This window comes from Oncorhynchus kisutch, linkage group LG7 (genome assembly GCF_002021735.2).
Source record: "Oncorhynchus kisutch isolate 150728-3 linkage group LG7, Okis_V2, whole genome shotgun sequence".
NCBI classification, from domain to species: Eukaryota; Metazoa; Chordata; class Actinopteri; order Salmoniformes; family Salmonidae; genus Oncorhynchus; species Oncorhynchus kisutch.
Genome location: NC_034180.2, coordinates 1,709,074 through 1,726,958, shown reverse-complemented (window position 1 = coordinate 1,726,958; position 17,885 = coordinate 1,709,074). Strand labels below are relative to the sequence as shown.

The 17,885-nt window shown below is 46.1% G+C and overlaps 1 protein-coding gene across 1 annotated transcript in view; it reads left to right on the top strand.

The window, feature by feature from the left end:
• The window catches only part of LOC109901298 (hedgehog-interacting protein), a 48,223-nt gene extending 30,631 nt beyond the window's left edge, over window positions 1–17,592 (top strand). The window contains exons 7-13 of the mRNA XM_031828354.1: window positions 894–1,037; window positions 1,594–1,715; window positions 4,910–5,033; window positions 5,843–5,979; window positions 9,622–9,703; window positions 16,882–17,030; window positions 17,361–17,592. Of these exons, the coding sequence (XP_031684214.1) occupies window positions 894–1,037; window positions 1,594–1,715; window positions 4,910–5,033; window positions 5,843–5,979; window positions 9,622–9,703; window positions 16,882–17,030; window positions 17,361–17,557 (955 nt within the window). The 3' untranslated portion in view covers window positions 17,558–17,592. The remainder of the gene's footprint in view (window positions 1–893; window positions 1,038–1,593; window positions 1,716–4,909; window positions 5,034–5,842; window positions 5,980–9,621; window positions 9,704–16,881; window positions 17,031–17,360) is intronic.
• Window positions 17,593–17,885: the final 293 nt, after the last annotated feature.

Here is a 17,885-nt window from a genome sequence, read left to right as displayed (position 1 = left end):
GGGTCAGGGGGTCAAAGGTCAAGGGCAATATGTAGGCTATTGGGGGATCTGTGGGGATCATTCCTTCAGAATCTTTAGTATGTGTATCTCTTCTATGGGTATCTTTCTATGGGTATCTTTCTATGGCCATCTTTCTATGGGTATCTTTCTATGGGAATCTTTCTATGGGCATCTTTCTATTCTCATCTTTCTATGGGTATCTTTCTATGGCCTTCTTTCTATGGGCATCTTTCTATGGCCATCTTTCTATGGCCATCTTTCTATGGGTATCTGTCTATTGGAGTCTTTCTATGGACATCTTTTTATGGGTATCTGTCTATTCTCATCTTTCTTTGGGTATCTTTCTATGGCAATCTTTTTTTGGGTATCTTTCAATGGCCATCTTTCTATAGCCATCTTTCTATGGGTATCTTTCTATGGCCATCTTTCTATGGCCATCTTTCTATAGCCATCTTTCTATGGGAGTCTTTCTATGGCCTTCTTTCTATGGTCATCTTTCTATGGCCATCTTTCTATGGCCATCTTTCTATGGGTATCTTTCTATGGCCATCTTTCTATTCACATCTTTCTATGGCCATCTTTCTATTCTCATCTTTCTATGGGTATCTTTCTATGGGTATCTTTCTATGGCCTTCTTTCTATGGGCATCTTTCTATGGCCATCTTTCTATGGTTATCTGTCTATGGGAGTCTTTCTATGGACATCTTTCTGCTAGTATTTTTTAGGCCACTGTAGGCCATTTCCCAAAAACTTAAAGGACAGTAAGTCTTCTAACATTTGGCAAGATGAAGCAATATGGCAGCAGTAAACCAAGACAGTAGCTACAGTTTTTCCACCTCCAACACTTTCCTCCCAACTAACCAGTTGTCCTTTCTTGTGTGTGCTGTCCGCAGTGATTTCACAGGGTCTGTGTTGAGGGTGGATGTGGACACAGACTGCTGCACGTCTCCCTACTCCATACCCAGGAACAACCCCTACTTCAACAGCACCAACCAGCCACCAGAAATATTTGCCCACGGACTGCATGACCCAGGCAGGTGAGTGAAATGCTCCATGGCCATACCTAATACCTGTACCTACCCAGAGAATCCCACCAATACTTCACATACCTGATACCTGTACCCACCCAGAAAATACCACCAATACTTCACTATGGTGTGTGTGTATCTTCTCATATATTAATATTAGTATATAGTATGTCGTATTTAATTCTGAGTGACAGTTAATTGTGAGTGACTGTTGCACCTATTCCTTTCTAGTGTGTATCTTCTCAACTATGGACATGATCAGATCACTCAGTGTGTTACTGCCTCGGTTGTTCTGTGTCTTGACATGGTAAAAGGTTGATCATGGATTGACTGTACTAAGCTATGAGTTTCATTAGAACGTGTTCATCAATCTTACTGAGTTGTAGCTGGGTGTGTGAGATGTGCAGCTATTGATTTACAGTATCCCCGTTGCATGCCACTGTTTTATCATGTGGCACAACCACCCCAAGGTGATACTCAGGGAGTGACGCATCATCGCAGATGGACAGTGTCATGGCGTTCCAATGTTTTTCCCACTTATCCGTTCATTCCTGTCTTTCCCCAGGTGTGCCGTGGACCGGCATCATACGGATAACAACGGGAGTCTCTTGATCCTGTGCACGGACGCCAGTGGTAGGAACGCGTCTGCAGGGAGAATACTGGCGATCACTAAGGGGAAAGACTACGGTGAGTTCCTTCTTCTAATGGTTTTCCCTAACAACACTGAGGATGTGTCCCAAATGGCACCCTATTCCCTTCCCTATATGGTGCACTACTTCTGAACTGAGTGCATGAGCCCTGGTTAAAAGGAGTGCACTTTATAGTGGACAGGCTGCCATTTGGGACCTTTAGGAGCCTGAGAGTGCCCTTTGGGAGTCTGTCTGGAATATATCAATGGGATATTAATGTTGCTTGTTATGAAAATAGCTCTGTCTGCCTTACAGTCTCATTTCATGTTCTCTCTCACCTTGGGAAAGTGTGGAAGAATCTGATGGAATTCCTCACAAATGACCTTTTTGGATAACCTTTCATTTTACTCTGTGTTCTGCACGAGAAAAACGATGTCTGTTTTTTTGGAACACAACTGGATTCTTTCCTGTTGTGAGAATGAGGTATTTGGTCAGCCTCCAATTTGTTCAGTACACAGTGTATCTGAGTAAAAAATATTGTAAAAAATATCAGAAGTTATTGTGATCCACAAACGATTTGTCCTCGCATATCGTTGCCAGGGGAATGTGAGTTTGTGTCCATGACTAGGATTTATAGTTGTCAGCCACGATGAATATCTTGATGATGGGTTAGTATAGTTGAAAGCAAACTAAACAGAGCCATGAGGATCTGGGGTTCATATTCTCCTTGGTGCACGTCAAAAGAGCATAATCGACACCAGAACACTCTTTCTAACACAATGAAGAAATGAGTGCTTATGTTTGGTTTGAATCATGTAGAGCTGTTTGTTTGGTTCTAATAACCACACAATGAGTGCTATTTCAGCCACCTGCAAAACAACCCCCCCTAACCCCCTCCCTCCCAGCCCCTCAGCCTAGTTTAAAGCTCCCACCCATTCCGTTGGCCACCTCTCACCCAGGACGATCACTGATTGGGCCAAATTAACCCAGACCCCGGCCCCGATTATACTATTTCCATGATGGAGGTGGAGTTCATTACCTATCTGATTACACCCTAATAGGGGCGAGAACTCCTCACATCATAATGTCCATTATTCCCATGTAATGACTACATAATGATTTACATTCATGTTGTCCCAAAAATACACTAAAACTCCATCATCAACCTTCTGCGCTATTTAGTACAACCATCACTTAATACGTTCAGTTTCAATGTTAATGAGGAGGTATCGTGGCGGTTAAAGCCCTACATTACATTTAATCCAGTTTAGCAAAGTTGTTTTTAACAAGGCAAGGCCTCAGTCACCGTAATTGAGACCACCCTCCACTACGTACTAATGGACTCGTGACAGATGGCAGTAAACATGGATATCCTTTTCTCTTCCTACACCAACAGAGAAAACAGGACTCATTAGAGTTGGCATAAATCACACCCAGGTCTCAGGGAGTCACAGTCATTAGGCTAGGGTCCGACCATGGCAGCTCCAGGTCTCAGGTAGTCACAGTCATTAGACTAGGGTACGACCATGGCAGCTCCAGGTCTCAGGGAGTCACAGTCATTAGGCTAGGGTCCGACCATGGCAGCTCCAGGTCTCAGGGAGTCACAGTCATTAGGCTAGGGTCCGACCATGGCAGCTCCAGGTCTCAGGTAGTCACAGTCATTAGACTAGGGTCCGACCATGGCAGCTCCAGGTCTCAGGTAGTCACAGTCATTAGACTAGGGTCCGACCATGGCAGCTCCAGCTCTCAGGGAGTCACAGTGATTAGGCTAGAGTCCGACCATGGCAGCTCCAGGTCTCAGGTAGTCACAGTCATTAGACTAGGGTTCGACCATGGCAGCTCCAGGTCTCAGGGAGTCACAGTCATTAGGCTAGGGTGCGACCGTGGCAGCTCCAGGTCTCAGGGAGTCACAGTCATTAGACTAGGGCCCGACCATGGCAGCTCCAGGTCTCAGGGAGTCACAGTCATTAGACTAGGGTTCGACCATGGCAGCTCCAGGTCTCAGGGAGTCACAGTCATTAGTCTAGGGTTCAACCATGGCAGGGAGTCACAGTCATTAGATTAGGGTCCGACCATGGCAGCTCCAGGTCTCATGGAGTCACAGTCATTAGGCTAGGGTCGACCATGGCAGCTCCAGGTCTCAGGGAGTCACAGTCATTAGGCTAGGGTCCGACCATGGCAGCTCCAGGTCTCAGGGAGTCACAGTCATTAGGCTAGGGTCTGACCATGGCAGCTCCAGGTCTCAGGGAGTCACAGTCATTAGACTAGGGTTTCGACCATGGCAGCTCCAGGTCTCAGGTAGTCACAGTCATTAGACTAGGGTCCGACCATGGCAGCTCCAGGTCTCAGGGAGTCACAGTCATTAGGCTAGGGTGTGACCATGGCAGCTCCAGGTCTCAGGGAGTCACAGTCATTAGACTAGGGTTCGACCATGGCATCTCCAGGTCTCAGGGAGTCACAGTCATTAGGCTATGGTTCGACCATGGCAGCTCCAGGTCTCAGGGAGTCACAGTCATTAGGCTAGGGTCTGACCATGGCAGCTCCAGGTCTCAGGGAGTCACAGTCATTAGGCTAGGGTTCGACCATGGCAGCTCCAGGTCTCAGGTAGTCACAGTCATTAGACTAGGGTCCGACCATGGCAGCTCCAGGTCTCAGGGAGTCACAGTCATTAGGCTAGGGTCCAACCATGGCAGCTCCAGGTCTCAGGGGGTCACAAAAAAAAAACAAGATGGGCTTCTACCTTGAATCGAAAAGGGTTCTCCTAAGGGAACAGCCACAGAACCATTTGGAACTTTTTTTTCTAAGAGTGTAGGAAATAAACAGAGTGAAAATCCCTGCATCGCCCATATTATATGAGTGTAATATCTAAGATGTAGCTAGTCATATTTTGGTCAAGCTGTCAAATGACTGCTATATGTTCCTAAAAGTAATTTTTTTGGAGGGATGCACAAATTGACTTAAAATACCACAATAATTCTGAATTCGTTTTTTGGAGCTTGTAGAGATCTACAAGTGTCATATGGCACTATATACTGTGTATAGTGCACTATATGTATAGGGCACTACTTTGACCAGAACTCTATGGGCCTTGGTTAAAAGAATAGTGCACTTTAAAGACAATAGGGTGCCATTTGGGGAACAGCCTCTGTAATTACACTGATCTGAGTTCTGTGTATCTGTGTTTATCTAGAGAACGAGGCATCCATCTTAATGATACTGATCTGAGGCCTGTGTATCTGTGTGTTTCTGTAGAGAATGAGGCATCCATCTTTGACCTGGCGACCAGTGGAGGAGCAGCACCTGTGGGAGGGTTCATCTACAGAGGCTGTCAGTCCAGAAGGCTCTACGGGAGCTATGTGTTCGGAGACAAGAACGGGTAAGCTTATAAGTTATAAATATTATAACAGGGTTTTTATTTATCGTCAAATGATCTAGATTAAATGTATAGCTAGTTTGAATCAAACATTGTTTTCTCATTTGGAACGTTCTCGAACGGTTCTAGTGTTCATTGACTTTGAATTGAACAAACACAAGCAGCTGTGTTCAGTAACCCAACTTTGCTATGGTGAACGTAACTCTGAGGTAAACATGCCAATTGACGTCCATCACCTGATTCTGTCCATGGTCACCGTGCCAACATAAACCCAGTGTTCCATCCACGTTGGGGGGAAAACATTACTATCACATTACTGACACTACTACTGCTCAGGCTCATTCACTGTAAATGGAGACGTGATTTCCTGCCCCGGTTGGTTGGTCCGTTTGGCTACGACCTCGTGTTGTTCACACGTCTCATTGGTTGATAATTAATCTTCCTCTCTCGCTGAAGTCAAACCTCGCCTCTTGAATAAACAAAGGAAATAAAGACGCTGAAGGAAGTACGCTATTGAAACATCATGGCAATGTGTTTGGAAAAATGACTCGCAGCTACTTAGTCTCATTTCAGTTTTTGAAGGGCACGTTGTTGTGAAAGGGCGAGGAGGATTTTGGCATCATGTTTATTTGGAAACCAAAAGACTTCATGAACACTAAGGCACTGAAACACAAGACTGTTGTGCTGTGACCTAGAAGGAAACAATGTGCCGTTTTTGCTGACCCCTGACCTGTGCTTAATGCTAGTATTACTGTAACAGTGTGCTGATGTTGCGCTGTGCTTTTGTGTGTGCGTGTATGTGTGCGTTTCAGGAACCTGCGGATCCTCCAGAAGGGCTCAGCGGCAGCGAGGGACCAGTGGCAGGAGAAAGCTCTGTGTCTGGGGACCAGCAGCTCCTGTGGCTCCGCTCTGGTGGGACATATCCTGGGCTTCGGAGAGGACCAACTAGGTCAGTAGAACCAGCACAAAGGCTGTTTCCCAAATGGCACCCTATTCCCAATATAGTGCAGTACTTTTTGACCAGAGCACTATGAAAGTAGCGCACTAAATAGGGAATAGGGTGCCATTTGGGATCCAGCCCAACTCTCTCTAGTCTAAAGGCTGGCCCCTACATGTATAGCCACATTATTATATGTCAATTTCTGGGTGTTTCTGGGTGGCTCTCTACATCTGAGCTGATGTTATGAGTGACAGCTTTTGTCAACAAAGGGTCTGGATGCAGAAGATAGATTGCAGAGTGTCAAGCCATCCTGAAATCCGTGTTTACACCCAATGACAGATGTCAAAACTGTGGAAAACTCTAGTTCAGAATCATTGGGGCATTGTATATGGAACAATGGTACATGTATTTACATAGTACATCCCTGGAGTGCGATGTCAATGTTCAACATGTTTCCACTCGGTTGGGTTTAGAAACAAGACTGCTCCAATTGAGTTTCCGAGATTAGGAAGTGAGGGGAAAAACGTCAGCGGAGTCTCAAATTCAAGCCGTTATTCGAGTGATATTCATGATATTGGACCAGAAAACCAACAGAGGTCACACACGCTGTGTGAGGGGAACTAATACCTCCATCCCTTCCCTCCGTGTCACCTTTCCTCCATGGCACGTTCCAGCAAGAGGATATTAAAGTCTCCCTGCTTCCTGAAGGATTATATGGTCATTTCCATACGATAGCACCAGGCCTCAAAGAGCCTACTGATATGGCATGTAGTTGGCCACCTGGTGATGAATGTTTCTGGTCTGTGTTATTGTTTACCAGCCTACCAGTCATACCATCTTAGGTGAGGTCAGGTTCGCTACATCAACAAACCCACTGAACCCAATTCATTGTATCCCCATTTGACAAAAGGACTCACTGTGAGCTCATGTTTTGCAGAGAACTAATTATCCATATTGGCATACAACTGGCACACAGGGTTAACCATGGGACTTGCCCGTATCTTGGCGTGGTGTTAGTTGAAGATTTTTGCTTTTGTTCATGATTTGTAAATGGTGTGGGGGTAGGCGAATGGTGGAGGGCTGTGCTGAGCTGGGCTGGCTTCCCACAACAGGGCCCCATTGACACATGTTTACAATTTGTCCTCTTATGGAGACGTGTTGTGGGCTTTGCTCCTCATTAAATGACTCGCCTGGTTCCAGTCAGGAGTATTCAGTTGTCCCGTGATACTCACTCTATCCCAAGTCCCATGGCAAGTGCAGCGCTGCAGGGACCCTGAGCAGGGACCCTGAGCAGGGCCTCTTCTCTTATTTTCTCTCTGTTTCTCTCTCTCAATTTCAATATAATTTTAAGGGGTCTATTGGCATGGGAAACATACAGTTGAATTTGGAAGTTTGCATACACTTATGTTGGAGTCATTAAAACTTGTTTTTCAACCACTCCACAAATTTCTTGTTAACAAACTATAGTTTTGGAAAGTCGGTTAGGACATCTACTTTGTGCATGACACAAGTAATTTTTCCAACAATTGTTTACAGACAGATTATTTCACTTATAATTCACTGTATCACAATTCCAGTGGGTCAGAAATTTACATACACTAAGTTGACTGTGCCTATAAACAGCTCGGAAAATTCCAGAAAATGATGTCATGGCTTTAGAAGCTTCTGATAGGCTAATTGACATAATTTGAGTCAATTGTAGGTGTACCTGTGGATATATTTCAAGGCCTACCAAGACCTTGTAGACCTCCACAATTCTGGTTCATCCTTGGGAGCAATTTCTAAATGGCTGAATGTACCACGTTCATCTATACAAACAATAGTACGCAAGTATAAACACCATGGGACCACGTAGCCGTCATACCGCTCAGGAAGGAGACGCGTTCTGTCTCCTAGAGATGAACGTACTTTGGTGCGAAAATTGCAATTCAATCCCAGAACAACACCAAAGGACCTTGTTAAGATGCTGGAGGAAACAGGTACAAAAGTATCTATATCCACAGTAAAACAAGTCCTATATCGACATAACCGTAAAGGCCGCTCAGAAAGGAAGAAGCCACTGCTCCAAAACCGGCATAAAAAAGCCAGACTGCGGTTTGCAACTGCACATGGGAACAAATATCGTACTTTTTGGAGAAATGTCCTCTGGTCTGATGAAACAAAAATAGAACTGTTTGGCCATAATGACTATTGTTATGTTTGGGGGAAAAAGGGGGAGGCTTGTAAGCCGAAGAACACCATCCAAACTGTGAAGCACGGGGGTAGTAGCATCATGTTGTGGGGGTGCTTTGCTGCAGGAGGGACTGGTGCACTTCACAAAATAGATGGCATCATGAGGGATGAAAATTATGGGGATATATTGAAGCAACATCTCAAGACATCAGTCAGGAAGTTAAAGCTTGGTCGCAAATGGGTCTTCCAAATGGACAATGACCCCAAGCATACTTCTAAAGTTGTGACATAATGGCTTAAGGACAACAAAGTCAAGGTATTGGAGTGGCCATCAAGGAGCAAACCTGACTCAGTTACACCAGCTCTGTCAGGAGGAATGGGCCAAAATTCACCCAACCTATTATGGGAAGCTTGTAGAAGGCTACCCAAAACGTTTGACTCAAGTTAAACAATTTAAAGGCAATGCTACCAAATACGAATTGAGTGTAAGTAAACTTCTGACCCACTGGGAATGTGATGAAAGAAATAAAAGCTGAAATATTGTAATACTCCGGGTGTTGTGAGTGTTCAGTCAAACGCAGGAGACAGAGAGTACAATGCTGTGCTCTTTAATTGCACCAACACACCACAGGGTGCTCACAATAATAACGGCCCCAAAACACAGGGAATGAAAAATGACTACTGAAAAATGCACGACCAGGAACTAACACGTTCCTCTACTACAGAGCCAAAGGTTACAATGAATAATCCCGCACAACAACAGCCAGGGCCGGCTGTCTAATAAAGACAAACTAATCATCACAAACAGGTGCTACCAATAAACATACAAGGAGGGGGAGGAAAGACAATCAGTGGCAGCTAATAGGCCGGTGACGACGACCGCCGAGCGCCACCCGACCGGGAAGGGAAACCACCCTCGGTCGGACTCGTGACAAATATATAGTTGTCTCTACTATTATTCTGACATTTCACATTCTTAAAATAAAGTGGTGATCCTAACTGACCTAAGACGGGGAATTTTTACTAGGATTAAATGTCAGGAATTATGAAAACTGATTTAAATGTATTTGGCTAAGGTGTATGTAAACTTCCGACTTCAACTGTATGTTAACATTGCCAAAGCAAGTGAACTAGATAATAAACAAAAGTGAAATAAACGATACAAATTAACAGTTAATATTACACTCACAAAAGTTCCAAAAGAATAAAGACGTTACAAATATCAAATTATGTTCAAATAGATGAAGTACAAAAGGGAAAATAAATAAGCATATGGGTTGTATTTACAATGCTGGTCTTCACAGGATGCTCTTTTCTTGTGGCAACAGGGCTTCTTAACTGGTTGTCCTTCTTCTCTCTCTCTCTCTCTCTCTCTCTCTCTCTCTCTCTCGCTTCGTCTCTTCTCTTATTTGCTCTCTCTAGATAGGGCTGATGCCTGGACTACATTTCCCATGTAACCCCTGTTCTCCTCACCCCCAGGTGAAGTGTACATCCTGGCCACCAGTAAAAGCATGGCTCAGTCACACAGTGGGAAGCTCTACAAGCTAGTGGACCCTAAAAGGTAAAGAACACAACTTTCTTTGTGTGCGTGTGTGTCTGTGGCCTGCCCATATACCTACACATAGCAGATATAGTGGCAGTGCAGGATCACAACTTCACAGAGAGAGGGAGCGTCACACCTCCCTCCATCCCTTGTTTTCTACACCTCTTCAATACATCACACACACACACACACCAGGGCTCTTATCCGGCCGGTTCCCCGGCCAACACAAATCTCAGCGTGGTAATTGGAGAGTAAGCATACCGTTTCTAACACCAGCACTACCAACGGGCCCTGTTAGAGAGTGAGGGAAGATAGGAGAGATGAAAGAGAGAGAGGATAGTGAGGAGAGAGAATAGTGAGGAGAGGGGGGAGAGAGAGAGAGCGAGGAGAGAGAGCACACGTGGCTCGCTGGGTATTTTCGTAGCGTTTGACAGGGCTGCTTATACACTCCTGGAGAGAACGGAGGGCACCTGTCGACGAGTGGTAATGTTTTCCTCATAGTCGTAGGGAGGGATTTGTTACATGTGATTGGAATACCTGGTGGTTTGGGTTTTAAGGAAGGGATGCTGTGTCCCAACAATGTGCCCCGCTGCGTCCCAACAATCCAGGTCGCACACAGCTGATAATGTGCTGGAGTTTCTGGTGATAAATATTACGAGAGGAGATGGTTGCCTGTTAATCATTGTTGTATGCTTGCTAAACATTTTACCATGTGTTTACCTCTATTCAATATTTTCGATAATCATAAATCTTTAACAAATGATGTTTGCGTCAACCCTAGTACATGTGAAAAACCCAGCACACCAGGAGGTATGTATACGGGGTGTATGAGGTCCCCCTCCACCGCAGCCAACATCTGAGACATGAATGTCACTGATATATAGTCTGAATCATGAGAAATTACATTGAACACAACCAGATCCTCTCACTTTCTAATTCAAACCAATCGCTCCTCAAGCTGTGTCTTTCCACCCTCAGCCACCCAGAAATCATCCAGTCCCCCTTTTCAGCACGACGGAATGGAGAACTAGAGATCCTCATGTAGGTTTAGGTCCTTCAGCTTATGTGAAGTTGGCAGGGAGGCATGTGGAGCATCTAAAAACACTGGGCTTACAGTGGGAGTCCAGGAAGGAGACAGAATAATGTTTCCTTAAGTCCATTTCACTTTATTGGAGTGTGTGTGTGTGTGTGTGTGTGTGTGTGTGTGTGTGTGTGTGTGTGTGTGTGTGTGTGTGTGTGTGTGTGTGTGTGTGTGTGTGTGTGTGTGTGTGTGTGTGTGTGTGTGTGTGTGTGTGTGTGTGCTTGCGTATGTGTGTGCTTGCGCGTGTGTGTGTGTGTGCTTGCGTGTATGTGTGCTTGCCTGTGTGGGACAATAGAAACAGATCCCTGGCTAATTATTGCGAAGGTGATGACAGTACCAACCAAGTCACAGTTAATTACGCCACAGATGTTTCTACGGGCCCCTTGCTGCTCTGCTCAACATTTTATTTATGTTTTTTGGCTGGACACATTTTTCCCAAACAACAATTCTTTCCACCCATATTTTGGGCTTGTTTAGTCTGTATAGTGGCCTGTGTGGTGCTGGGAGTCCGGCTTCTACGCGCGCACACACACACACACACACACACACACACACACACACACACACACACACACACACACACACACACACACACACACACACACTCACTTCACTATTAGTATCTCGTTACAGGGAGGAGGGGGAGGGATGGAGGCAGCTAACGTTTCTGACCTTGCTGCGTTATCACGTCTGATGGGCCACCCGTCCCCCTCTACCCCTTCTGGGGTACCTGGTGCCCCCTCACCCTCCTCCTTTACAGAAGACTTGTATTCCTGAGAGGCGAGCCTGTGGTGGTCCGGGGGTCCCACAACATCCACCATGCACCCACATGGTGTTTTCATTACATGTATGTTTGGGGAAGAGGAGGGGGCTTTAGGAGGTAGGAGACTGGGGAGGGGAGTGAAAGAGGAAAATCACCTAAACCCCCCTGCAATGTTTTGGGGTAAACACAGCGCGCTGACTTCATTTGTAGGTATTTGTTTGTCAGTCGGGTACCGTCCAATAATAAATAGGCCACCATGCGTCTCAGTAACATCATTATACGTTGTCACTGTCCCATGTGGACACTGTCGTGGAAATTCTGTACTGAGTGAGATTTCATTTCTAAATATACAACACAGAGGCAGTGTAGGATCATGTGGCATTGTTTACTGGCTCTACTGTGGAAGGAGACAGAGCTGTTTAAAAATCCCTTGCCCGGGATTCAAACCTAGTCCATATGCATCACACTCACACACACACACACACACACACGATATGCCGTCTTCCCCAAGGCTTCAACGGGTTTCAGCTCTGTTTTAAATTTTTCCTTTTCCCCTCTTTCTATAATTAGATCAGTATAATGTCTGATTGAGACATGCAATGCTTCATTGAATATGTCTTATCTCAATTGCCCTGCCACACGCAGTCAGAGGTCCCCATGGGAGAGAGAGAGAGACTTTTATTTATTTCTGGTGCTAACATCCATTTAGAAGCAGAGGAGGAGGAGGGCTTTATTCCTTGAGAGAGGAGAGACACAAACAAACACCGCCTCTGGGTATTGGGTGGGTTGGTTATGTGGGGGAGGATGTCACTGGCCACATTGTAAAGCTGTACAGTATGTAACTGCCAGGTTGTTTATCGCGTATAAGAATGGAAGGAACAGAGCCACGTTTTATTCAAAACCAAATTCTATCCAGTCCTCACGATTCCGTCTGGAACCTGAATGGGGGGAGAGACAGTTGAAACAGTAAGAACTCCTGCTGATAACGGTAATAAAAAAAGTTGTCTTTCCATCTAAACAGGCTTTTATCCAAAGAGGGAGGAAATGGTTCTCCTGTGTCATAATATACTTTTCACATAATTTAGGGTTTAGTTGAGTCAGGTGCAGTCCTCTGGTTGAATAGTGTTGAGTAAAGAGGTTGAGAAGACCCAGTGGACATAGAATAGGGCTCTCCTTTATGAAGTCACTATGGAAGTCACAAATTACAGGAAGCACTGGGGAGAAGGAGCAGGGAGGTGTGTGTGGTACGGTAGCTCCCAGCTCCCAATATGCTGGCAAAAAAAAGCCAGCTCTTTTATTCAGATGTCCCTCCTAAATCTTGCTGCTGCACTACTGTGGTCCTGCCCTTGACAAAGCTGCTCCACAGCTCCACTGAATGGCCCTGGCTCCTACAATACACAGTACATTTCTGGCACAATTAAAACAAGGGATGAAACCACAAAGAAGTCCCCAAACAATGGAGCCGGATGACAAAACAGCCAAAGGACTCACACTGGGCCGTTTGATTTAGCCATTGTTGGGATGCACAATGTACACCACTCCAGGGCTTTTTTCTCACATACACCTCATGCCAATCAAGCAAGCCCCAGCACATAGCCCCAACACATTCCTTCCCAAAACCCTCCCCACCAACTCCCAGGCTACCAGCCACCCATCACTATCAAAGCTTTAAGTGAAATAAATCTGATAGTCGTTAGAGTATCCCTCACTAATAGCATCCCCTATATCAATCAGCTGTATGATTTGATCTGGGGTGACTTTTGAGGCGGTGAGATATTATAAAGAGGGCTGTGTTGTGAGTAAGAGGGAGCTGATCAGGGATCAGGCTCAGCATATGGTCCCTGGCGGATGTCTCCTGTTCTGGAACAAAGGGGGAGGTGGGAAGGGAGGCAGCTGAGCCAAGCAGAGCTCCATACATCCCTCCACCCCACCACCACCCCGCCTCCCTCCAGCCACTAGGACTACACTTTGAAAAAAATTATCTATCTAGAACCTAAAAGGGTTCTTCGGCTGTCCACATTTGAGAACCGTTTGAAGAACGCTGTATGGTTCCAGATAGAACACAGAGGGTTCTAAATGGTTCTAAAAAGGTTCTACATGTAACCAAAAAGGGTTCTCCTATGGGGACAGCCAAATAACCCCTTTGGAACCCTTTTTTCTAAGAGTGTTGGGAACCAGCCAATAATGTATGGCTGATGATATGTATTGGCCATTGAGAGGTTTTTGAGAGGTTTTTGTGAGTTAAGGGGTTGAGAGGTTGAGAGGTTTTTGAAGCCACCGGTCGGCCATATTGGCACTCCCCCCAGTAGGAGCAGTCCTCCATAGGAATTCATGGAATTCTACAGTATTTCAATTAAATGTTTTAAGGTCAAAATGACAAAGTATTTTTTTGTTGTAGCGGGGACAGTAACATTAGTAATAAAAAAAAAAATATACTTTAAAGAAAATGTTTTTATATATTTTTTATTTATAATTTTTATGTTTAGCTCACATAATATAATTTAAGATTATGCATTAAGGTGTCTGTAATAGAATGAATGTGGCAAAAACTAATGTAGACATTAATAAATGAATGTCTAAAGCTCCCCCCAAAAAAATTACAATGTGAGGGAGTGCCAAGATGGAGGCTCAGGGGGCTTCAAAACAGCGCCCCCTATTAGTCATCTAGTGTATATATAAATCATTGGGACCAGCCTGGCCCAGCCCCGTGGACACTCAAACTAATAAGCGGCCCTCCTTTAATTTATCAGTCTTCATTAGTCTGTGTTTTATGCAAGTGTCCTCGCCGAGTTTATACATTCCCACAGTGCCTGTTGACCCAGATGCCTTTGTCAAGTGGCGCTCAGGCAGGTGTTGTTTTCACCCGGGACCATGGCCACCCATGGTACTAATACAAACTGATGAGGGGCAATAGCCGTGGCTGACCCCTGCCCGCCTGACACTATTAACAGTGTTGTACCCCAATCCTCCAGGGACTAGCTGTCCCCCTTTTCTCTCTCTCTCACCCTGGTCTCTTTCTCCCAACTCCATCACTCTCCCACCCTCTCTCTTTCTGTCCCTCCTTCTCTCTGTTTTAACTACGTGCAGCCTGTCACAACAAAGGCCCAGAGTGTGGATGAGAAAAGGCACAGGGATGGGTGGGTTCTGAGGGGAGCGGAGCATGGGAATCGCCCCCCCCCCCCTAGAGACCCCCTCTAGGCTCTGGTACTGCCCCGGGACTGCCATCAGTCAATGTGGCTGTCAGAACAACACTCTCCCAGCCACGGTGTCTTGACACCCCACTCACATACCCCCAGAACCCTGACCAGGACCCCTTAACTCACTCACCCTTAACACACACAACACAGGCCAGGAGCCCCTCCTTTGAGCACTAACCAACCACAGTCACTAAGTCAGTTCATTCACAACCAGACCCCAATATCACATTCAGTTGTGGCTCCTGTCTGTTCATTGGTCATTAGATCTCGATCTCTATAGCATTATTTCTCTATAGCATTATCTCTCTACAGCATTAGAGATCTCCCCAGCATTATATCTCTATAGCATTAGAGCTCTCCCCAGCATTATCTCTCTACAGCATTATCTCTCTACAGCATTATATTCTGTCCAGGATTATCTCGCTATAGCATTAGATGTTTCTACAGCATTATCGTGCTTCTACACCTGCATTGCTTGCTGTTTGGGGTTTTAGGCTGGGTTTCTGTACAGAACTTTGAGATATCAGCTGATGTACGAAGGGCTATATAAATACATTTGATTTGATATCTCTCAGCGTTATTTATCTACAGCATTAGGTCTCTACAGCACCCAGAGAGTCCAGCAGGCAGAGAGTCCAGCAGGCAGAGAGTCCAGCAGGCAGATAGTCCAGCAGGCACACACACACACTCCCATCATTATCATCATAACAGACTCTACACGCATGCTCTGACCACTCCACAGCACTCCCACCAGGCTCTCTGTTTTCCATACCACTACCACTGTGTGTGTGTGTGTGTGTGTGTGTGTGTGTGTGTGTGTGTGTGTGTGTGTGTGTGATGGATACGTCAATACACTGCCTGGCTGAGGCTTGTCTTGCCTCATTAGTCAATGCTGTTTAGCCCCATCCACACACACAGGAACACACACACTAGAGGCAGCACCAGTGGTGCCTTAGCAGCAGAACACTTAACCATGCACAACAGGGAAGAGGAAACGACTCCACCAGAATGCCTTTACAGAACATTGATGTGATGGAAAGGAGTCATGGAGGGAGAATGAATGTTTGAGTATGGAGAGACTCTGTGTGTGACAGGGTTCTTTCTGGAATATTCCATTTCTGGAATGTTGTTAATGAGTTTTTGAGTATAATAATTCATTTGGAGCATCAGAGGTTGGGAGGCTGGGGGAATGGTGGACTGACTGAATGACTGGACCAGGGTTTTATTTCCACTGAGGACATGTGTGTGTGTGTGTGTGTGTGTGTGTGTGTGTGTGTGTGTGTGTGTGTGTGTGTGTGTGTGTGTGTGTGTGTGTGTGTGTGTGTGTGTGTGTGTGTGTGTGTGGGGTGTTTATGAGTCTCCTGTCATGCTGAATTGCAGCAGCAAATGGCTGTTCCCGGTGGCCTGTTCCCGGTGGCCTGTTCCCGGTGGCCTGTTCCCGTTGGCCTGTTCCCGGTGGCCTAGACACACCACACACACACACACACACACACACACACACACACACACACACACACACACACACACACACACACACACACACACACACACACACACACACACACACACACACACACACACATGTCCTCAGTGGAAATAAAACCCTGGTCCAGTCATTCAGTCAGTCCACCATTCCCCCAGCCTCCCAACCTCTGATGCTCCAAATGAATTATTATACTCAAAAACTCATTAACAACATTCCAGAAATGGAATATTCCAGAAAGAACCCTGTCACACACAGAGTCTCTCCATACTCAAACATTCATTCTCCCTCCATGACTCCTTTCCATCACATCAATGTTCTGTAAAGGCATTCTGGTGGAGTCGTTTCCTCTTCCCTGTTGTGCATGGTTAAGTGTTCTGCTGCTAAGGCACCACTGGTGCTGCCTCTAGTGTGTGTGTGTGTGTGTGTGTGTGTGTGTATGTGTGTGTGTGTGTGTGTGTGTGTGTGTGTGTGTGTGTGTGTGTGTGTGTGTGTGTGTGTGTGTGTGTGTGTGTGTGTGTGTGTGTGTGTGTGTGTGTGTGTGTGTGTGTGTGTGTGTGTGTGAATATGGTGTGTGAAAGAAAGGCCACATATCCGTATGTAATGCCTCAGAACAGTGTGCATGAGCCTTTAGAGTGTGTGACCGTTGCCCTCCCTGTGTGGCCCCTGCAGGCCCGCGGTCCCTAAGGAGTGTCAGAGACAGGTGGAGGCCCCGGAGCTGCTGGGAACGGCCTGCTCACGGCAGTGTAAGAACGGACACTGCACCCCCACCGGGAAGTGTTGCTGCAGCACCGGCTGGGAGGGACCCTTCTGCAGAGTGGGTGAGTCAGAGAAAAGTGCTGTCTGAAGTGTTCAACCATAACCTAGAATATTAGTAGAACATTACATAATAACCCTCTGCAGAGTAGCTGAGACCTACTGTATAACAAGAGTTACACAATAATGTGAAGAATTCTACTGTATATCTTGAGTAATGTTGATATTTATCAAATAGACTAGTTTAGATCCATAGTGGACCCACATAAAGGGTTTATGAATGTTTTGTTATCGCTTGTCAAGATAGTCAATATATATCTCTCTCTCTCTCTCTTTCTCTCTCTCTCTCTCTCACTCTCTCTCTCTCTCTCTCTCTCTCTCTCTCTCTCTCACAGCTAAATGCGAGCCGGCCTGCCGTAATGGAGGCGTGTGTGTTGAGCCCCACATCTGCCTTTGTAAGAGCGGCTACTCGGGCGCCCATTGTGAGAAGGGCGAGCGGGGCATGCCTAGCGACCAGGAGAAGGACGGCATCCTGGACCACATCATAGACATGACCTCGTACCTGCTGAACCTCACTAGCTACATGGTATAGGGGCATGGGGAGGGGGTCCACTCCCACCGCAACCCCCCCCCCCCCCCCCCGGCCCCCTTGCTCAACCACCGGAGAAGCCCAATCAGAGCCTCCCTCCTCCGTGATTCACCCCTGAGACACACCCCCCTGTCTGGACGTACCCTGTCCCCGTCAACACCCAGACTCTGGTCATCTTCCTGCCCATAAGGTCCAGTAGGCTACGTACACCAGACATCCGGGCCAAGCATCCCTCCAGTGACCATCACACAGACAGACACAGCAACGTGATGGTTAAATGCATGGCAATCGTCGTCTATGGTCTAATGGTTGGACCTCCACCGTGCCTACA